Below are 22,912 nucleotides of genomic sequence, written 5' to 3'. Positions count from 1 at the left end.
GAGACATTGGGATGGTATGAATCCAGATGCCTCGATATGGATGGTTACAGTTCACTTGCCATCAGCAAGTAATAGCTTCTCTCATAATGGCTCATGGCTGGTACAGGACCAGTGATGTACTCACGACATTTCAATCGGTGGAGTGCATTCAAGATAAAGAAAACTCCTTCAAACGAAATCCCTCGGCCCTGCTCTGCCTGATACCGAGGAATAAAGTTCTAAACACTACTAGCTGCAGGCTGGTTAGCATCCTACTGCTAGCATCTGCAGGCATCACCATAGAACCGCTTAGGTGTTTCTGAGATTGGAAGAAGTGAATGGCATGACGATCATTGGGGGATGATCTTTTCCTGCAGCAGAACAATTTTGGAAAATAAAAAGAAGAATCGTACAAATCTTGATCTCATGAACTTTGGTGCGCTAGCCCCCAGGCAGAAACAACAGCAGCGCCTTCTTCTGAAAAACAGAATGGAGAGATCTAATTTTCCTCAACTTGCCAAACAAAAATATGGCATGTGTTAATATTAAATCCACCCCCACTTACTGTAAAATTATTCCATGTAAACAAACATGACTGATTCGTATCAGAACTGGGCTAACATTAAAGAATTTGGAACCAGTGTTAGGAAATTGGTACAGTGAACTCTTCATCAAATTTAGAACAATCACTTTGGTCGAACCTGTTTGAGAACAGAACCCATGTACCATGACGGTGATTTTAATTCTTTTCCATCACATGGTTTCCCCCAATCACTAAATAGGGCTTGGGCTCAGCTTGCCAGCAGTGAAGGGGCTCTCTGTTTTCCAAAGAAAATTCGATTCACAACATCAACAGGTAAGGCATAAGCAGGATCTAGTGACTTTAATCCTGGATATTCCATCAGTGAAAGTCCTGTTTATCAAACAAAAGAAGCCTTCGGTCATCCACAAGCCTCTGACACTAGAACAGAATATATTGCAATGCACTTTGAGAAAAAGGTACTAATTCAGGGGAGCAGATGAACATTTATAACATGGATTGAGGAACACAAATGGAGAAGCTGATTAGCACCTGCTACTCCAAAGTAGGTATGAAAAACATCAACAGCATTATCTGGCCTATCTGAAATTCCTCCATTCTCCCTGTCCTGCATTATGATAATAATAACACGCTTCAATGACAAATACAAGAAATCAAAAGCAACTGCACGCTGCAGAGACGATTGTGGAACATGAATTCTAACCTGGCAGTTTAGGATGAACCTAGTGAGTTTATCCTTGTCAATCCAGTGCACCCTATCAATCATTATCAGGCTGGACAGCACCCACCAAGAGTAGCAGACCTGATATAATTTTGATGACATTGTCAATGAGGAATTATTCAAAAACATCTCTAAATCAAGTTAAAAATAAAATAAAATGTTCAGGAAAAGTCCAACATCAGTAAGCTTCTCAGGGCGGCCATTTAACCCTCCATCTTTACATTGCCGCTCACATAGCCACCAGCCAAGAAGATCTCTGTCAACATGGTGCAGAGAACCTGTGATTGCAAGGGCTCCCACACAACAGAAGACTGCAGTAATGGTTGTTTATCAAGTATGTTCAATCAAACTCAAAGTTGTGAAGGGAAAAACAAGACAAAATAACAAAAGTATTGCCATTAAGACAGTAGAGAAAATAACATATGATTAGCAGCTAAGACAAAACTGAGAATATCTTAAATCATTTCAATGTTCAGTAAGCCTTGATAAATGACCAAGAAATGACTGAATTATTAGTAGGGATATGCACCATAGTTCATAAAGGCAACTGTGACACATTGTCTGCCTTTTTCTTTCCTGAGAAGAGCTGTGATACAATGTAATGGAAACTGACTCAATAATATCATAAAACATACTCTGCCCAGCATGCGACTCCCCTCCAGGTATAGATCCAAATCCACCATCCAAATTTTTGCAGCTCACAATGTAATTCACAGCCTTTTCCACATCAATTTTATCTAGACGATGCAATATCGAGAGACAGCAAATTGCACAATAAGAGAACCTACAGGGGAACTTGTTGCACTAAGGACTCTTGTATATGCCATTGCAATAAAATAGCAAATAGGTTTTTTGCTTAAGAAATAGAGACTTATACCTTGTGTCAGTTTCACCCCATATATCACCAGAAAAGGATCCATCTCCATTCTGCAGCCCAGCAACATCTAACTTATAGATCAAGTGAAACAAGACATAGACTCGGGCCTTTTAGATCCATTACCAATAAAAACGTCGATTTACATGCAATGCTAGCTCAAGATGGTTGAAAATTCATGCAGAAATTCCTAAATCTGGAAAGCAATCTCACAAAAAATGCTGTGTTTGATCATAATACCAAGTTTTGATCCTCAGAGAGATGAAACTATTTTCATCAAATGAAGTGTTGGGACAAGCAATATAGCAAACACTGTTAATATTGCAAGGTAAACATTATAGGACACTACTTGTGTTGACAATTTGTGGAACTCAATTAAGGTTTGAGCCTTTGATTTATGCCACTACAAAAGCATACAGGGAGACGCTGATTTAGGTTGATCAAGGGACTACTATAACATAAGAATGTATGCCCATTAGTTGCATCAACAATCGAAACAGACATCCAGGTTTCTTAGCTTTGTAAGATTTGAAACATGAATGTCACTTTGAAGCAATCCTATATTCTGATGAGATATCTAAACTCTGAAATATATTAAAGAAAAACATCAAAATTCTTTCAACCAACTTAACATCATCATATTCTTATAGCCAACCAAAAATTGGATGGATTCATCTACTTCCCACTAACATGCACTCCATCTTAACAACAATGCCATCAACTTTAGAAGAATATGGTTGTACATCTGACCCTTGATCATAGAAACATCAAGAAACAACAACAACAACCACAACCACAGCAACAACAGAAAAGATGCACATAAAGTTTCAATTGCACAATTGCCACCTGTGAATCACTCTCTGCATTTTGTCTCATCTTGAGTTTGTGGGAAACAGTATCAAGGTGAGACTTGAGTTTAAATGCTATTGGTGGATCCCAGCTTATGCTTTGACTTGTCATGTCTACTTCTAAAATCAGCTTCTATAAGTTTTATTTTGAAGTGTTTTCCTCAAGTTAAGCCACAAAAAATTCAATATCACTAGACCCAAGAAAATTGACATCCTTAATTACCAGCGAACTTTTGATCACTTCTAATTTCTGGTCTACAAACGATTAATGCTACAAGTCCTAGGTGTCAGAAGAACAAAGTGGATACAAAGTAGTGAAAACACTTATTACTTTTTATAGGAAAATATGGATCATGCATCTTAACATGGGAAGCCTAGCGCATGTGAGGATAATAGCTGTTAAAGTATAACATGTCAAAATGCAAAACAAACTAGAGAAAGAACCTAAAATCTCAATATAAACAGATTTCAGAGATGACAACTTTTGAAGGTGGAAAGTACAGTAGGTCCTCCTGAAACTAGAACTTTTCATATTAAACATATTCCCACTCCAATCAAATAATAATAAAAAAAAACTACTAAAACCTCATTCTTTAGTCCTTGGAAAGCAGATGATTTTATCTAAAAAGCAGATACGATACTTCAACACAATTGAAAATTCAAAAAAATGAAGTTAGTCAGAGATTAAGGGATAAAAGAAACCTACCAATTACCAAACAGTGAAACCACAGTTTTGATAAGTTTTCACATCATAGACCAACCCAGATTTCTAGCTAGAATTTTCTCCATGTTGAGTAACTAATCAAGAATGGCATGAAAATGCAACATAAAATTAATGATTTTGAAGCCGCCCCTCTTAATTACAAAGGAAAGCTCGTACATACCATAAAAATTGGAAGCCTAAGTTGATAGGAAAGGGTTCACAAGCAATACGCGAGCCCGATGTTGCAAACAGTCTACCATTCATTAAAATTACCCAACTGAAGAATTACATCAAAAGCCTGAAATCTTATTGACCATCAAAGCAAATTTAAACTTCATAATATCTTTCCTAACGACGAAGGATACAATCCGAGACCTTCTCGATATCAAGAACATCAAGCCTGTCAAAAAGGGCCAAAACCTGCACGGCACTGAGTGTATAAAGAAGGTGCGGATCGTGACCAATATTCCCACCAAACCCTCCTGCAATTACCCCCTCACAATTACCAAAAACATACACCATGTCTGACCTAAAAATTCAATCTCTCGAGTTGGGGAATGACTCACTGCAATCCTGGTGATAGCATTCCATCATCCACGATATGACCTCATCCGGATCGACAGCTCCGAGCTTATGGAGGAGATCCAGAGTGGTCAGACCCCAATAGGCGCCGTTCATCCTCAGATGCTCCAACACTAGAGACTCGAAATCATCTTTCTTCTATCGAATCAAATATTTCAGAAAAGTTGTTATTCTTCCTCTTTTTTTTCCGATAGCTTCCTATGACGATTCCAAATTTATTCGAGAGCAGAGAAGAGAGAGAAGCCAGCGAACCTTTTCCACGGAGAGGATGTACTTCACATGCTTTTCCGCTACCAAATCTTCCATCGTCGCCCCGAGTCTCGATCCAAAACCCTAAAGAAATAGATCCAGAAAAAACCCTGATAAAAAAGCGTGGAGTATGGTCGAAGAAGAGCGAAACCAGAGATCCGGAAGAGAGCGAGATGGGGAAAAAGAAGAGGATCACCGCGTCAAGAGACGATCCAATCCCGCTGCGATCCGACCCGGTCGATCTAAAGCCGGCCGGCTGGACCCTCCACTAAAATCGTTATAACTGCCTTCATTTCAGACCGAGTGGGGGAGACCGGCCTGGTCGAGGACGAACCGGGTGCGAGCTCGATGCAGTCCGACCCGTTCGATTAGAGAACGGATGGACGGTCCAGATTCGTGAATTCCTATAAAGACTCGAGGAGCAAGGAACAGGGGAGGGAGCGGGAGCGGGAGAGGGGAGTTGGAGAGAGCTCCGCCATGGCGGGTTTGAGCGATGGCAGCATCCTTTTTGCAAACCCTAATTAACGCTAGAGTTCCAGCTCGACTCCTCTAGAGGAATTAAAGAAAATCGGATAAAAATTTGTGGATTGGATTCTTCAGGGTTTCCAAATCGGATGAGAACTGATGGTTTTAGCAAGGATCTAAGGTTCTTCATGTCATTCTCCTATTTTTCGATGCAAGAAACAAAGTTCGCTGAATAATGTCATAGCAAAGCTATTTGGAAAACTCCCTTTCATCATAATTTTCTTTTCTCTTCCTAAACAAGGATGCCTTTGCTAGTTCGACTACAAAGCTGAGAACTCTTTAGCCAAATATGACTTGGCCTTCTGTTCTGTGCTTCAATGGAGCGGCAGAAATATTCTCATCTCCTGGAGATTTTAAGCGCCCATATCTCGCGTGTGCAACGATGAATTGTAGGACATCTTAGAACCTTGCTATTGATGACACTGCTGTCATGCTATGATAAACATAGGTAAACGAGTACATGTAAATATAAGCATATTTGGCAATGTTTATTTTATCCATTTATTAAAGCTACGTAGGATGCAGATCATTGCTGATTCTTGTCTGAAGGTTCTCCTCATGGACACTGCCCTACAGCTGAATTAGCAGCAGCTGCTCTATTAGGTGATAGAAGGGATCTCCATCAAGTCCCTCCCCCTCCAAACGGAGGCCCTTTATTCTACACGATAGAGGAAGCCTTATCTGAAGCGTTTTCACAATATGACCAAGTGATTGAAGGTCCTCCTATTTCCTCCAGAAATCTGATTCTGATTTAGTTCTTACGAGCAAACAAGCCATGTCGCATTTCTGACATGATCGTCTCCAGCCCAAAAATAATAATGGACAGAGTCTCCGAGGGATCAAAAGGATTTGGATTTCTAACATTTGCCTCAGAAGACGAAGCCCAAAAAGCCCTACCAGAAATGGATGGCAAGGTGAACACGCATTAAGACAAGTCATCGCCTAGGTCATAAAGAGTTTAGCAAATATTTTATTTATGGCAGTTGTGAGCATGGTTTGATCCGTAAATTATTTGAAGAGGTTTTACATGGACGGGTCATATTTGTTGACGACGGAAAATCCAAGCCACGTATTGATTGATGACGCTCTTCGTATTTCAAGAGGGCCACATGAACCATCTGGAAATAAATGATATTTTTCCCATTGTTTTGCTCACTGTAAAACTGAAAGGTTGTCTACTAAAGATTGAGTCAAGAATTTTCCAAGATACTTCTTACCAAAATTTCTTTTCCACTGGAGTTACAGGATTAGGAAATAACATCTTTACCTCATCTGCCTCATTTGAGGATCATTTACAATCCACTTAATGTTTGTCAGCTGGCTATAAGCAAAGTCTTTGCTGCTGTCCTTGTGGAAAAATTTAACTACGAAAGCTCATGATGCCTTGACCTTCCGGTATGTAGGCCGGCGGAACATATTGATCAGATCATCTAGGCCCTGGGGAAAAGCCATCAATTACGGGTAAAGGATTTCTCAAAATGAAGCAACACGGTACCTAATGCAATGTTAGAAAAGCAAGCATACATACCCGTGTGGTGATGACCAGGAAACTGAAGAGGAGAATTAGGTATGATCCCAGTACTAGAAGAAAAAGAAGATCAAAAGCAACACTTGCGACCTGCAATTTCATAAATCAGATTCTAATGATGAGGTTCTCCATTGAGCAAACACAAATCATTATGTAGTACTTTGTGGATCAACGATGATGGCTGATGTAAACACATTTGCTGGATGGTTCTTGTCCAGCCATTAGTGTTCTCTAAGTTTGTTCTATCAAAATTTTAAGCTAACTAAAGTTTAGCTATAGATTACCAAGTTCAAAAAGTAAACAGCTTCCTACTGCTCATTGATGACCAGTGCATGGGACATCTCTCACACGAGCATGATTTATTTCTTTTGAAACTAAGATGCTTTTCTGCCTCGTATAATCAGATGAAGGGTAAAAACTGAAATAGCAGTTCTAGTTTGTGTCAACTTTTGAGTTAACAAGAGTTGAACAACATGCTTGGTATAAGTCACCACCAAGAGCTTTTCTTCATGAGATTGACAACACAAGCTGTGCTAAACTTAGAGATGAATGTGCGCAAAAATCATACTCTGTAAACAATATTTCCTGTTTGGCATGTCAGGACCACCTGCATTTAAGGCCACATTCTGAAAGACAGATATATGGTTCACAGTGCAGTGACTCCTATACATGTGCATGTGTGTATAAAGTACGCCTCCTACCCACATGGGCAAGAAAACAGAGTGACAGACATGGATATGCTTTAAGCACCTGATATATGTTAAGCGTTGCCCTTGTAGAATCATAAAAACTGAACATCCCATCAATCGTCTCATGCTGTACGTGCACCTCAACCGTGTGATCAGATAATTCCTGCCATAAATACTAAAATCAGCTCTCCAGATTTCATGGCAGAAGAATAGGGCACTTTGAAAGAAAATGAGATGTTAAATCTTTTATTACAGAAGAACAACATAGCAGAAGCATTTTGAATGGATGGAACGCATGGTTATAATTAATATTTTACATGGTTCTTTATGATATACTTCGCATGCGCACACGTACATGCGTGCATGCACACACAGACAGCCATATTGCAGCACTTATGCGATTAAGGTAATTATGCAAACTCATGATGCTCGAAGGAGGATGAGTGACAAGTTTGGTGTTTATGTACATCCACTGCTGGTACAGTAAGTTACTTTTGGCTTTCACAAGCAAGGATATTCCTATTCTGATCAATATGTTTGGAGGAATTTAAGCTGCAATAGACAAAATTTGATCTATGGCCAATTATTCTGAGTCAACCGTACGAAATGTATATAGCTCCACAAAATAAAGAATGTTTCTGTGATCTTGAGATGTAGGAATATCCAAACCTTACAGACTTTTGATCTGATTGTCTGCAAGCCACTAGCAAGAAATGATCTCAGTTGATCTTTTTTCCTTTTAAAAAGGAGCATAGACTGTGATTAGTGCCAATTAGAGGCATTGACAGGAGTAAGCATGTAAAGTTGGTGCCAACAGAGGCTAATGTACAAGATCACAGAACTTCATGAACTACATGTTTGATATTCATTTTTTCCTATCCAGCCAAAAAAATATTAAACAAAAAGATAAACCAGTAGAGCAAGGCATTCAACATGATATCCTAGTTCAACCTGTAATAGATTATTAATAAAAATTAAATGACAGTACGATGCAAATTAAAAATTATATGCCTATAAAACCTTTTTCAATGCAGAGATAATTGGGTCAGTCTTCGAGAGAAAGGGTGCCACTCGAGGTGTCCGTGACAATAGATCCAACCATGACTTTACATAAGAAGGGTTTACAGCCAAACTACTATTATCTGCGAAAATCTGAATGTTCCTGCCTTGGTATCCATAAATATGCCTCTGCATAAAGGGGAAAGAAAAAGTTAAAAACTAAAAGCCAAAATAGAAGACTAGAGTTCATAGCTACAGGACATGAGCAAGCACAAAAAACATTTATGACAAATTTGCTGATCTATTTCCTTGTACTTATATCCATTTTAAGCATTTCGAATTGGCACATCCTTGTGGATGCAAAAAACAATCAGCCTTAACCTGTGAAGTAAAGTCATCATCATGCATTTAAAACCTAAATAAACATCACTAGCACATAGGTTAATACATATATAGACACACATATGAAGATACATATGGTGGCTTTTCCTTTTTAATCTCGTAAATGCACTTGCTGGACATGAATAAAATCACTATTGTTCTCTATCATCCTCATGATGCAACTAAGGTTGTGTTTAGTTCACAACCGGAATCAGAATCGGAATGGGAATCAGAAAGGATTGAAATGGGAATAGGAATGATCATATTCCCAATGTAATAGATAATGATGTATAACCAACAAACTTTGTAACGTATCTGCTGACAGCCTGGGTGGGTTTGATCGACATAATTCACTGATTAAAGAGTTCTCCTCTTCTGGTACTTCTGCCAGTATTCGGGTCAGATATACTATCTGATATAGTCATACAACACAAACCTAAATTGCATATTCCATAGACTTTAAAGAGATGATATGAAGTAACAGATTGCTGGTTTAGAAAAATAAAGGACAGCACATGTATCCAGGAATAATACATTGATGTGAGCAACAGCTTGAAATCCATCATTACGCTGCTTTGCACACGTCTGAAAAAATTTTGGAGTAACATAACAGCAGAAAAATCTTGAATAATTATTATATGATAAAAAGAAATTGCAACTTCATAAATGAGAACAAAATGTTTATGGCTTCTGGGCACTTAGTAAAACAAAAACTGTTATCAACCAAACACCTAAAAGAGAATCTTGACCTACAAGGCATGGAATACGTGGAAAAGTCCACAAGGTCTAGTTATTCGCAAGTGGGCCCCAAAACAAACAATATGTTACCACCTTACATTATTGCAGATGTCTTTGAAGCTGCTTCATCTGACCTTGCAGACCTGGAATTTTACAGTAGGCTAACAAATTCCTAACAACACAGGATATTTGGTGTCGGTGAGGAAAATTTATGATATGACTTGTATTATTCAAGCTCTAGTTTGAGCCTCATGAATATGATTGCATCCTAGTAATCCTAGAAACCAACAGTATAATATCACACTGTAAGCTCACCAATATTAGGAACATATTACTCCTGAAAAATATTACAATACTACTACCCCAATATGCGATGGCAGACAAGGAGTTCTGGAGTCAAATTCTTGTGTTATCCCTTCAGAGATTTGGAAACAAAGAAATCAACATCTTTCCTTAAGACAAGTGCCTATCGATTTGAGAGAATCACTGAGAAGTCAAGAGATGGCTCTCTTTTGCTTATTCTCTCCCCTAGGAAGCTTAGATCTTCAGTGATAATAGAAACAATAACTGGAAAAATGTTATCATGTCTTCTTGTTACAAAACCAACTTAAAGTATGCTTTGCAACTAGCTCTGAGGTGTCTCAAGTTAAAATTAAGTTTTAATGTTTAGGCATTCGTTTAGTGGTACTGATGTTAGTGTCCTGATCTGCTTTGTTTTGTCTCGGCCAAAAGGAAACAGTACATCTAACGAAACCATGACTTAGGCACCAAGAAATGGTCCTTATTTCAAGACTAACCATTTTCTATTGGAAGAGTTTGTAGAAATATCACTATTAGCATAATGAGTTTCATGCACGTTAGAAATGTTTTTGTCATTAAATTATACACATTGCTTTATGGTTTACCATATAGTTGCGCTGTCTAGATCTATAACAAAATGGAAGACTGCTTTGGTCAGTTCAGTCTTGAGATAGAAATTATAGAAATGATGATCACATGTTTTTTCCATTCAATTTTTAAATCAGCTCCTTGAGGAAAAATTGCATCCTTCTGTGTAGTTGTATCATGTTGTTTTATGACTCTGCACCTTGTTCAATAAAAATAAACCCAAAAATATTTCCTTGTATATCCATTATGCTCAGAATCTAATGCAGATCATATCCAACAGGAACAGATAATCCACAACTTCCACTTAATTACTTCAATAATCTGAACTATTTAAAACACCAGATGAGCATGGATATGCCCTCCAACTAGAAGCTTAACTTCCACAATTCCTGCCATAATCAAATCTATGTCACAAAATAGTAACAATGTAGTTCTTGTCAATTATGCTGCTATCATTGAACATTGGTGTGTAAATGTGTCGACTCCAGTTCATAATAGTGGGACACAGGAAAAAAGAGAACTTGAGTGATATTAACAACTCAAAAGCTTGTGTGAAGACTAAGAAAAAGTAGCTGATCATACCGCAAGACTCTCTGCAACTAATCTGATGCTTCTGTAGACTGCAGCTTCATCCACTGAATCCCTATAGCAAAACTCAAAAGCTTAACAAAGAATCATTTAGGAGAGACTCGAGATGAAATAATGAAAACACCTGTGTACTCCTCCTTAGCATACTCCAACCTGGTTACCTGTGAGCTGCCAGGGGGAAGATGAGCAATAAAGCCCTTCATACACCACCTACCCACATTATATGGCACACACAAAAACCCATTTTGGAGCTCATTCGGGGCACGCTAGGGGGTATGCAGAGCAGTACTCATGAAATAAAGGAAAACTTGTAGTCTTACCTTGTGTCATAAAGTCCTCCTGTATTTTCGAGCAATTCAGGCGCAGCAGAAAGCTCAGAAAGAGTGACAGCAGTTATTCTTAACCTAGAAAATTGCTCATGCTCCCAGGCAACCTAAGTAGGCCATATATTTGTCCATTAAAGAGTTAAACAAGGTCTGCTTCTAACATGCAAGTGCGCAATTACAGCAAAATCAAGTAAATTTCTTCTGTAGAAAACAAAAAGTTCATATAGAAATGTTCAGTTAAGTTATTTTAACATGTAATATGCTCAGTTGGCTGCAACAAGCAATAAACACCGGATAATTTTAAAGAACTCGGACAGTAGATGCATTTAGTAGGACATTGTGAATGACTCATAGACCTAGGTGTTTGGCTTAAATGTTTTAACCTTTCAAACTAAAAATGTGCTCTACAATAGTAGACAAAATTTACACCTTGACTAACTCCTGGAAGATGATTCTAATAACAGATGGAAACATGGTATACGAATGTCAGAAAGTGGTGATTTAGCAAGGCAGTTGAAGAATAACAGTTTTAACCACCAAATCAGGTAGACAAGTTAATCAGCTTATATCAGCACAACAGGAGAGTGCGTTGCTGTGACAAGAAAGATTAGTGCTTTTTTTCTGAACATAAGCACTTTCTTGATCAGCTACTAGTCCATAATTTGAGCATTTGCAAATCAAGACAATCTAAAAACTTTCCTAAGGCTTTTCCAAATTCATGAATTTTTAAGCAACAAAAATAATTTGTCCAGGAAGTTAACTCACTTCCCCAACAAGAGAAGATATGACAAGAGATGATAAGAGGACAAAGCTAAGGGAAAGTTGTTCTACTAGGATACACTGCCATAAATTTCACCCTCCCATGAATAAAACCACACCCCGTACTACAAAACTAATTGAAGACGAAAGCTTATGGTTTTTGACCATGCCATAAGAATTCATCAACTTACATATGATACCCCTTTCAGTGTCAACACAGAAATCAGAACTTGGACAATCTCTTTAGATGGATTTATGCAAATTAACAGATTGCCATAGTCATTTAGCATGCGCAGGAGTAAAATCCACTCACTCTTGGGTCTGAAATATTTATCTTCTTGTGCTTTATACCAATGGTAACTCCCAGCTCTTTTGCAACATCTGACAAACTCTGCCATCAAAATAATTCAGCATAGTAAAAAGAAAGAAGTATGCGTTCTTAAATGTGAAAGAGGCGTAGCCGTTGGACACATACTTCACTAAAGAACATATGAAATTAATGTTATCATTCTGACACTTGACTTACTTTATGAACTTGTTTTATGTAGGCATTTTCTGGAGGCTTGGACACATGAATCCATAACTCATTGTTCCAAGAACCAAAACTATTCAAGCATATGGCATAGTCAATGCTCTCTCGTAACCGTTGATCAAAACTCCTTAGCCACTGATATAAATACAATTATAATATGTGAACAATGAATAAAAGCTAGCAAGGGTCAATGAATTAGATGAAAAAAATAAATATAATGATTTCTATGGTTGCTGATGGAAGGAAGAGCCAAAGTTACCTTAAGAGTTCCATTATAGTTATAAGGTCCACCAGATGTTAACCCAAAAAGAAGGTTATATCTTCCTCGGGTCTTTGGATTTGAATAAAGATGCGAGAAAAGTCTTGCTATCTCTAAAAGAGCCACGACTCCACTCCCATTACTATCACTTCCCAAAGAGAGTGCCTTGAAATAATAAGTAGAATTTAACATCTAAAGTATTAAACAAAAAGATGTAAGAAATACTGGATGAATAATTCATAACCTCATACCGGAGCAGCACCAAAAGTATCATATGATGTAACTACAGCAATTGTTGGCAGTTGACTGGTATCTCCATCTCCTTTCAGCCCTGGCAACCATCCCTGACATATAAATCAAGTTAACTGTATATTAAGTAGGAAATGATGTCTGAATGTCAAAGAAAGCACACAAAGTACTGGTCTATGAGCAGATTGGATGGAGGAAAAAATTAGAGTCCCCATCATACCCAAAACCCAACATTTTCAATTCATAGTAGCAATATCAAGGGACTTTAAATGATACAATGCAGCAGATAAATATGCATCCTCGTGAGGCAAGAGATTTTGGCCTACAGCAACCATGGCTACAAACAGTTGGCTTGTTAAATCTGTTCCCATATCATCCAGTAAGAATGTGATATAAAGACAGAAAGGATGAAAAGAACATCCTCACAAAGTGGCACTAAACCTTGACATTCTCTGGAAGGAAATATTACAAAGTGGAGGTTCACAAAACAAATTGCAGGCGCAGTGAAAAACAGAAGGTGATGGTCCGGCATTTAGAACCAAGAGAACTTTCTGACCTAGTTTTGTCATTTTTCCTCCAAAAGATACTAATATTGTGTACAATTTGCCAGATTGGGAATAAAAGATGCCTCCTAAGGATATGCAATTAATGATGTTCCTATAAAGCTTAAATAGGAGGAGTTCATGACATGGTGTAGCTAACACACTTGTCCTATTGGATTGTGCTGACAAGGGAGTGGGATCCCTCTAGAAATATAATAGGTTTTTTAGAATTAACAAGCTTGCATTTAGTTTTGTCTGTAAAAGATTGGACCTGAATGTCTGTTATTGCTAGAGATGATACCTTTTAGGCTCCAATGATGACACGACCAACTTGTAGCTAACACACCAGTCTATTGGATTCTGCTGATAAGGGAGTGTTGGTTCCTTTTCTATAGCTAACACACTTGGCTGCAAGGTTCGCAATCTCGGTAATGGACCTAGTACTAGTACCATATTAGTATAGTGCTGGTATGCCCAATATGAGGGTCAGTTCGGTCTACTGATACGTAGTATGCCCCTCATATTGAGTATCGATTCAATATTGATACGGTATCATATTGCCCAATATGGGGTGGTACATATTAATACAACGATCCATGCTTTGCTATGTAGAGTAACTAACACACATGCTTTGCTATGTAGAGTAACTAACACACATGTCCTATTTGATCCATGCTTTTCTAGAAATATAATAAGTTATGTGTAATGAACAAGCTTGCATTCAATTTTGTCTATGTAGTTCATACTTCAAGAATAGAGAAGAGATTAGACCTGAATGTTTGTTATTGTTGGAGACGATAACTTTTTAGGCTCTGGTGATGAAACAACCAACTTGTAGCTGCGATGTCGCACAACATAAGAAGAAATTAGTGGACGATAATATATTCCACTCTAATGGAAAGCTGATTTATCATTTTCCACTACTAGTGCATTAGGACAACATATAGCCAACAAATCTTATAAAGAAAGAAATGATAAATCTGCATTCCATAAGAATTAGAGTACTGGAGAGTGTTGACTGTATTCAAACTAATATTAAGACAAGGGAAAATTAATAAGATCAATTCAGTCAATTTAAGATGAATCCAGTTCCTGAGTTGCATTCTCCTAACAAAAATTATGAGTTTAACTAGTAATGGATGCTTCTGAAATGCTTTTTCTCAAATAAATTCCTGCAAGAAATAAGCCGACACAAATGGTCCAAGCAACTGTGCAAGAACTGATACTCCTTTGATGCCAAAAAGTTTCAAATCAATTTTTGAAACTGATTGTATAAGTATAATCAAGAAACCATGTCTTAATAATCAAAAAGTCATATCCTATCCATCTACTGGCAAGAATATGAAATCTTCTGCACTATTGTTTCTTATCAAGATCCAAATCTTTTGTACAGAAAATCTTTTTACATTTCATAACTTCCATCACAATTTATAAAGGATCTATATATAATTGTTTCTAATCTTTCGGCATAAAGCGGATGCCTTTCCCTTTGTCTTTGCCATATATAATGCACATAATCCATTTATCATCTACATAAGTAAATCTTAAATTCCACTTGATAATAACTCTGATTAAAATTTATAATCCTAGTTTACTAAATGTTTAAAGGTTCCTAGGTGGCCCTGACCAGTAAACCACTTGAGGCATCAAACATACTGGTATGTAATTTAATAAAATTTAGATATTCAGTGCTTAGATATTTATATTTTGGAGTTTGTAACTGATGTTTTGAAATTAAATAAAAAAAACATCAGGGAAAAAAATTGAAAGGCAATGAAAAATCTCCCATTCTATGAAATTCTGAAAAAAGCGGAAGATGATAGAGAAGAATCCATTAGGCAATTTTAAAAGAAACATAAAAAACTTATATTCCAGAGCAAGAGGAATGGAAAATGAGAAAGAAAAAAAAAAGGCCTTGTGTTCAAACTTCAAACACTTCAAAATTGAGTAGTTCAAGATGAATAAGGGGATGTAGGACAAAGAGAGGAATATTAAAGATGAAAGGGGAAAAAATCAAATCTCATTTGGCACTCCATGCAGATGATGGTTCAAACCACTCAAAATGTATACAATGGAAAGAAAAAGGAGAAGGTTCAAACCACTCAAAATGTATACAATGGAAAGAAAAAGGAGAGTGAGGACGATGGAGAGAAAAAAGAAGCTATTCTTGCTAGGAAAAGATGAGAGAGGAATGGAGAGAAAAGAAAGGTTATTCTTGGTGTTTTTTCTTGCATGGGTAAGAGAACGTAATACCAAGTACTTGTATTTCTTCTTCTTCTTCCAGGTAGTTTTTTTCTCTTATAATGAGCATAGTAGAGAAGAATAGTGAGAACTATAGTTTTGCAGGCATGCACATACATTAAGAATACTATTTATGCTACTAAACTTTAATTAATAGACAAGTAATGATTCCACCATTGTTGAATTTTGTATGACCTCATAAAGGCAGTAACAATTAGAGATGCTAAATCAAGTGGGGGTAAACATGTAGGAGACTCTGATTACTAAGAAGAAAATACTTAACCTTTTTTAAATGTGACAATTGTTATGCAGTAATGTATTCACTGAGTCATATCTTTTGAAGGAGCTGGAGGTATTCATACTGAAAAAAAAAATAATTTAGGTTACCAATAGGAGTTTCTCCCTCTCTATTTTTTTTCCTTTTTTTTTTTTTGGGGGGGGGGGGGGGGGGGGGGGGGGGGGGGGGGGGGTTGTTGAGGGTGGAGAGCCCAAAAAAGGAATATCACAAAAAGGAGATGTCTCACATGGCAAGAAAGATGATTATATGCTTACGAGCACAGCTTCTACATCAAAATTTTGTTGCTGATAATTTGCATCATAGTCAGATTTAAAGCAATTATCAGTTCCTCATGGTGAGATATAGGTGTTAGCTAAATTAAATGGTTGCAAATTGAGGCTTCATTGTATGATAAGCAGCAGCAACAGGCAGTACACATAATGCAGAATACAAGAGCTAGATGACATTTTTTTCTATACATTGTGTTTGGGCAGATTGCATGTTTCAGATGGATATATAGCAATAAGTGATGTCTTTAATGAAGCAGTTATCATTTACAGGCTAAATGTCAGCAACGAGATTGGCTAAAAAGCTGCCAACTCTAAATTAGTTTACATTTTGGAATTGAAGAACATTTATATCTTCGCCAACCCCATAATTCAAGTGGAGGGGTATGAGGTGATTTCCTAGAGTTGCATAGATGTTCTGATTACTTTAAATGACTGTTAGCAGATTAACTAACCCGCCAGTGGTTGCCGTGGTAGGTTGGCCACTAGCATCACTTCTCCGGACATCAGCTAATAGAGAATTGATTTTATCATCCTCGAATGCAAAATAAACTGGATACTGCAATTATTACCAAACATAAGTAGTCAAGAAAGAACAAGCATATGATAAGATATAAATAATAATGAAGGATAGAGATTATCGGCCGTGCCAAATCTCCAAATCAGTAATGATAAGTAATAATCCATTCTTCAACAGATCATGTGGAACCCATAAATTAGAGCAGCTGAAACTTGATTAACAACTCAGCAAATTAAATCTGCAGAACTCCTACAAGTTAACGGATCATATGGAGTTAAAACGACAAACCTGCAAATCTGCAATCTTAAACTAACATAAAAAAAGGAACTTAAACCCTGAGTCTTGGTAAGGACTGGCATTTCTACTCTAGTTTCTTCTCTTCTAGAAGTCCCTAACGCTCATAAAATAAAAATAGTTACGGAACTAATGAAACCCCTGATATTTGCATCTAATTTTTGGATCACATCCCAGATAAAATTAAGATGAAAGGAAAGCATTCACGAACATAAATTAGGTAACATGCAAATGTCAGAAAAAAAAGTGAAGCAGTCATGAAAATCATAAGTGCAAGCACCAAGTGTCATGACTATACATAAGTAGCAAAAAAGACACAAGAAAGCCAATCTGTTGCTTTTCAGTGAGGAAAAAATGTTAATCTAAGCTAGGAAAAAGAATGTTTCTCTCCCAGTCTTCAAAAAGTATATTATAAGGAAAAAGAAAAGAGTTGAGCATGTCAAAAAATGGTATGTGTCCACCAAGGCTAAGAAGGTATCTAGGGGGAAAAAAAACAGTTCAAGACTTCAAGGAACTATCCAACTCTCAAGTCAACTGTTAATTCTTCGGATCCAGGATTAAAGGTTCAACTGAGTTCAGTCATGATATTTTATATCCTTTAACCCTAAAATTTATATTAAAAAAAATTTGCATTCCACTTCTCCGAAAAGAAATTTGACTGAATAAAAAGCCCACCTCCTTTGCATTACCATGTAAGCTGAACATCATTCCAAAACCCAAGCAGCATCAACACAGCCATAATTGGTCCAAGGGTATTATGATGCATGACAACTTCACTGCTATGCTTAAAATAAAGTCTCAATAAGTGATATGCTGAATTTTGTTCCAATAATTTCCTAAAGTGCCATCAACTTCTATTTGCATTTCTCAAAAGTAAATCCATCTACATAATTTACAATTTTAGATCAAGCAACTAGGTAGGCAGCAGCCAAGGAAACTTAAAGTTCCATTGAAGCAACTAGGTAGGCAACCATTTGAGGAAATTTGGAGTTCCAGTCTTCCAGACAATCCTTTGGAGATCAATTTGAGAAAGCATAGAGAAATGTCATGAAGGGTCTTGAAAGATCTCACCCCTAGTTTTTCATCTCCATCACCTCCTATCTTCCTTGTAGAGAAAAAGATATAGCCTCAAAAAAATACCAGCATGGACCAAGATCTCCAATGCCATAATTCAGAAAATTTAACTGAAGAGAATGACTTCAAATTGTTATATTTACCTCACAATTCAGAAAATCTCCCAAAGATATGAATCTCAATATAAAATCAATAATTGCATTATTCCCATCCAAGAGATGTAACAACCACTCCTTAATGCAATTGGGAAACTACTTGTTTTCCAATCTTCCCACAAACTTTTAGAATAATAATTGTGATAGGACAAGTAGGTCTGGTGACCCAGATTAGCAATTGACAGAATTATGTTGCCCTTTATGTAAATATCTATTCATATAAGCATACAGATCTATTATTAGACACTGAAAACATAATGTTAATCTGAGAGAAATCAATGGGACGTGCACTCAACATAATTTGAAGATTTTAGCGTTTCCTCTTCCCTCCAAAGGATAAACTAATAACATAGAGTAACATGATCTTGATGAAGATATAAAAATATCCATTTCACAGGTCAAAAACTATTTAGGAAACATAAAAGAGTTAAAATCAATGGGGCATCAAAGTAGTAAGCACCAACTACAGTTAAAATAATAGAAAATTTGCAATAAGAAATCTCAAAAAGGAACAAGGAATTGAGAAACAAACATAAACTAAAGAACCTAGATCTGCTACACTACCGGCATTAAGCCAGAGGATCAAAAAATGTAAAAATAGAAGTCAAAATTGCGATCATATATTTAAGTGGTGACTATGCGATCATGAATGGATTTGAACACGGTTATGAGACTTACAGGTATGCTAGCATGTATGAGCAATTGTTCCAACTCAACCAATATTTTTCTCATGAGCCCATCATCTTTGCTCTTGATCTCCCCAACAATCTTTTTGCCAACCTTTTGAGGAAGCAAAAATAACAAGCCTCCAAATGGCTGCTTATTGATGATGTACTCTGAAATTATATAATTGTTGCAAAATTTAGCAATATAAACACGCACATAAACAACATAAAAAGCAAGACTTGTCCCACCTATTCTGGGTCAGAACAAATTAACACCACAAACAGTGCTGGTGATATAGTGGAACAGATTATATTACTTGTGAAATTCAGGGTATAATGAATTCAACCTCCTAATGCTTAAGTTTTTATGTAAATTAAATCAGAAAGAAAGAGCACAAATCTAGTGGAATAATAATTGCAAGTAGAGCAGTTGTACGCTTTCAAAATATAGTAGTTACAAACAAATGAGATGCATCAGGAGTTTAGGCCAAGTACTAATTGAAAGCAAAGGCTGCCACTACAAACGTGCATGGATATAGGATAAACTTTGTTATGGCTCGCTATGAAATGGCGGGGTGGAGAGCAGTGAACTTCTTGAGCCTTCACCAGACTATAAGAGTGACATGTCAGTATTTTAAGAAAAGTAGGTTGTATTGTCAAATAATAAATTTATTTAGAAAAAGATTCCCACACATCTAGCAACGTAAAAGTTAGCTTTACTGTCAAAGGATGGTAGGCCCAAACCAAGTTCATGCATAGAAGCCTTGATATTCTTTAATGAATGTCAAAAGGTGATACTCCATCACTTGCAGCATTGCATGTGAAACAACTATAGCATTGGGTGGATGTAAAATCTAGAGGTGCCTAAATAATATACAAAATATCATTTTGGCCCCATTTAGCATTGTTGTAAGTAGTAGAGTTTTTGTCTATACAGCTTTAGATAGTAAAGCTTTTGCTAGTAGAGATTTTACAAAAAGTTGTTTGCTATTTTATAACAAGGTTTTTGAAGTGCTGCGCAACTTTAACATATATTTGGTAACCAAACCGAGAAAGTGTCTTTTGTATCATGCAATGATAGTAAAGAATGTTGCCTAGCACTTTCAATTATCTAACTATTTATACATAAAAACTATTATTATAATTCTTAATTTATAAATTATTTATATTGATATTTAAGCTAAATAATATAAAAATAATAAATTTTAAACTTATCATAAAATACAATAATATTTTATAATATTATTATCTTACAATGTTATCATGATATAACAATATGATATTCACTATTTTAATCTATTATAAAAATGTTGTATTATGATAGATATAATAATATTATATTATAATATGATTATTTAATATAACATAATGCTATTATTTAATCATATAATATAACACAAGTTGATAATAATATTATATATTATATTTTTTATTAGATTATACTTCTAACTTAATTTTCAAACTAAAATTATTGTTGTGACTTGAACCTAGATCTCTAATATTTTAAAGAAAAACAGCTTTCCAGCTAGAGCTGCAAATGGGTCGGATCGACCCGTAACCTGACCCGACCCGATCCAACCCGCATAAGACCCGATCTGACCCGAATTTTAGGACCCACGAGGTCGGATCAGATCCAAAAATTGGACCCGTTCTATTTTTCGAGTCGGGTCGGGTCCATCCAATCTTGACCCGGATCCGGACCCGACCCAACCCTTTTTTTTGCTCAATGTTATTTACTATTATATAGTGAAACTTTGAATATAAAAATACATAGACTCGGACTCGATCCGACCCGAATGACCTGTCGGGTCAAAATTTGTAGGCATGGATCCGATCCGACCCGACCTGATTTTCAACCGGATCGGATCTGGGTTCAAAATTAGGACTCGAAGAAGAAACCAGGTCGGATCGGGGTCACTCAGGACCCGACTCGACCTGACCCATTTGCAGCTCTATTTTCAGCGCATCCCAATTGGAGCTTTTGTACATAAGCTCTATATTGGAGCTTTCTCGACCTTTTTCAGTGTTTAGAAGAGCAAAAAAAATTATTTCAAAATTTTTACCAAATACCTCAAAATTATCCAAAAGGGTTTTTGGCCCTCCAAAAGCAATCACAAACGGGACATTTAACCTTTTTTGAGTCATCTCTGCTTGGAACATGCATAATATGATCAATATGATATCCTAATAATGTCAGTTGAATGCCTGTTTTCATGCACCCAAAAAGAGAACTAGAAAATGTTTATCAATGGGGCCACTTGTGTGAAGTTTAAATAGATTCTACGAAAAAAAAATTGAATTGTCAAACCGTGTTTATTTTCTTGTTTATTTGTTAGTAATTAGCCAACTTTGATAGTATATAGAAAGTTAACTAGATGAAAGAATCAGTGAGCCCATCAAGAAAAGAATCAGCGAGTACCTAGAGACAACCTCTGGCATGGGTTTTCACAGAACCAATATAAATTGCTTGGAGAGTTTCTCACTCATGATTAATTTGTTATTAAGTCCAATCTGAACCAAATCAAAATCATAATCTGGGGAGCCTGCACCATACAGGACCCAACAATTACAGAACCAAGCAAATTACTTTCTTAACCACAGTACAAAGGAGATTTTTTGATATTCAACGAAAAAGTAAAAACCATCCGAATGAAACATGTTCCGTTCTTGAAACAACATTAGAGAATGGTCATTCATACACAAATGAAAGATATTCGTGCAGAAAACTACTATGATACTAACCAAGATTTTTTTTTGCCTTTTTTCCCCTGATAGCCACATTAACCAAGAAAACGCCAAGTAATTATGAAAGAAAGATTCGAATTGGTTACGTTACCCGAGGTATCTAATTTAACAGCGACGCTGACCAGGAGTTATTACTTGAGCAAAACGCAAGAAACGAGAAACAAGAAAAACGATTATTTAAATCTCCAAGCACAGATCAAAGCGGCAACCGTCCCGTTCTTCTCTGGATAACTACGAGGGGGGGAAGGGGCGAGACGAATGGCGAATTACCTTGGAGCAAGGTGAGATTGAGCTCCCGGACAGGCATCATGACGACGGTGCGGGAGAGATCGGCGCCGGGAGCGAAGGGGAAAGCGCCGGCATGGTGGTTGAGGCCGGCGTGGCGAGATCCGTAGGGCATGCCAGCAAGATCGTACTGGATCAGGCGGTAGACGTCGACGGCGGTGGCGGCGTCGCCGAGCTCGACGCAGGCGACAAGGATAAGGACGAGAGCGACCACCGAGTAGATCGAGTCCAGCACCTCCACCCCGCCTCCGCATCGGGCTCTCTTCCTCCCCGCCATTGACGTACGGAAGAGGGCTTCAAAGAGAGTGAGAGAGAGAAAACGAGGTCTTCCAAGAATCAAGAAGTTGCGCACCAAAAAAAAAAGAATCAAGAAGTTGTCCGAATTCAGCTTCCTAGTTTTTGACGGGGAAGCGGTACACTGCCCCGCGGATAATGTAAAAGATAGGGATGGACGTCGCTGGATTCGTTTTTATGCGTGCACCGAAAACACTTATATCTAATATTTATCTTTCGTGGGGGCTACATGTAAAATAGTTCCTGCCGAGTTTGAAGTAATCCAGTAAAATCTGCTGATTTTGGTGTTTTGCAATATAACCCGTTATAGAATGATAGTATGGCATGATACTTGTTGTGTGACGGGTTATATAAAAAATTTTATTGCCAAGTTTTAAGTAATTTTGGCAAATTCTTTGTGGATATTATTTCAAACTCAACATTGCTATTTTTATATATTAATCCCTACTGAATGTTATTATTATTAAATTCTAGTATTTTCCATCCAAGACACTATGGCAACAAGAATGTAGAATAGATGGGAATAAATTTGTTTATGTAAAGATAAAAAATACTATTATCATGTTGTATCATTA

At 37.0% G+C, this 22,912-nt stretch overlaps 2 protein-coding genes across 2 annotated transcripts; both read right to left on the bottom strand.

Moving 5' to 3' along the window:
* Positions 1-482: 482 nt before the first annotated feature.
* LOC120112992 (geranylgeranyl transferase type-2 subunit beta 1) lies at positions 483-4,632 on the bottom strand. Its single transcript, XM_039133287.1, has 9 exons — positions 4,501-4,632; positions 4,233-4,386; positions 4,032-4,148; positions 2,119-2,185; positions 1,877-2,025; positions 1,419-1,552; positions 1,224-1,322; positions 1,052-1,127; positions 483-892 (listed from the first exon to the last, which is right to left on the bottom strand). Exons 1-9 carry the CDS (start codon positions 4,552-4,554, stop codon positions 771-773), a joined length of 972 nt encoding a protein of 323 aa, XP_038989215.1. The 5' UTR covers positions 4,555-4,632; the 3' UTR covers positions 483-770.
* A 1,548-nt stretch (positions 4,633-6,180) lies between these two features.
* Positions 6,181-22,423, bottom strand: LOC103714258 (nicalin-like). Its single transcript, XM_008801443.4, has 14 exons — positions 22,029-22,423; positions 19,027-19,184; positions 16,761-16,864; positions 14,272-14,338; positions 12,961-13,053; positions 12,710-12,874; positions 12,445-12,585; positions 12,232-12,309; positions 11,154-11,266; positions 10,828-10,888; positions 8,260-8,427; positions 7,301-7,402; positions 6,551-6,640; positions 6,181-6,459 (listed from the first exon to the last, which is right to left on the bottom strand). Exons 1-14 carry the CDS (start codon positions 22,318-22,320, stop codon positions 6,397-6,399), a joined length of 1,695 nt encoding a protein of 564 aa, XP_008799665.2. The 5' UTR covers positions 22,321-22,423; the 3' UTR covers positions 6,181-6,396.
* Between the last annotated feature and the right edge of the window lie 489 nt (positions 22,424-22,912).

This window comes from Phoenix dactylifera, chromosome 14 (genome assembly GCF_009389715.1).
Source record: "Phoenix dactylifera cultivar Barhee BC4 chromosome 14, palm_55x_up_171113_PBpolish2nd_filt_p, whole genome shotgun sequence".
Taxonomy (NCBI): Eukaryota; Viridiplantae; Streptophyta; class Magnoliopsida; order Arecales; family Arecaceae; genus Phoenix; species Phoenix dactylifera.
The sequence above is the reverse complement of the archived record's forward strand: the minus strand, read 5'-3'. Positions and strand labels throughout refer to the sequence as shown.

What these genes read in the sequence shown, in the direction of transcription:
- LOC103714258 (XM_008801443.4), bottom strand. Translation starts at nt 22,320, where the DNA reads ATGGCGGGGAGGAAGAGAGCCCGATGCGGAGGCGGGGTGGAGGTGCTG. An exon ending in TCATACATGCTAGCATACCT is followed by an intron (nt 16,865 to 19,026) that starts GTAAGTCTCATA and finishes TAATAATTGCAG; the next exon opens with TATCCAGTTTATTTTGCATT. An exon ending in CAACGCTTAACATATATCAG is followed by an intron (nt 6,641 to 7,300) that starts GTGCTTAAAGCA and finishes ATGAAATTGCAG; the next exon opens with GTCGCAAGTGTTGCTTTTGA.
- LOC120112992 (XM_039133287.1), bottom strand. Translation starts at nt 4,554, where the DNA reads ATGGAAGATTTGGTAGCGGAAAAGCATGTGAAGTACATCCTCTCCGTG. An exon ending in TATCGAGAAGGTCTCGGATT is followed by an intron (nt 2,186 to 4,031) that starts GTATCCTTCGTC and finishes TCTATAAGTTAG; the next exon opens with ATGTTGCTGGGCTGCAGAAT. An exon ending in GGAGTCGCATGCTGGGCAGA is followed by an intron (nt 1,553 to 1,876) that starts GTATGTTTTATG and finishes CCATTACTGCAG; the next exon opens with TCTTCTGTTGTGTGGGAGCC.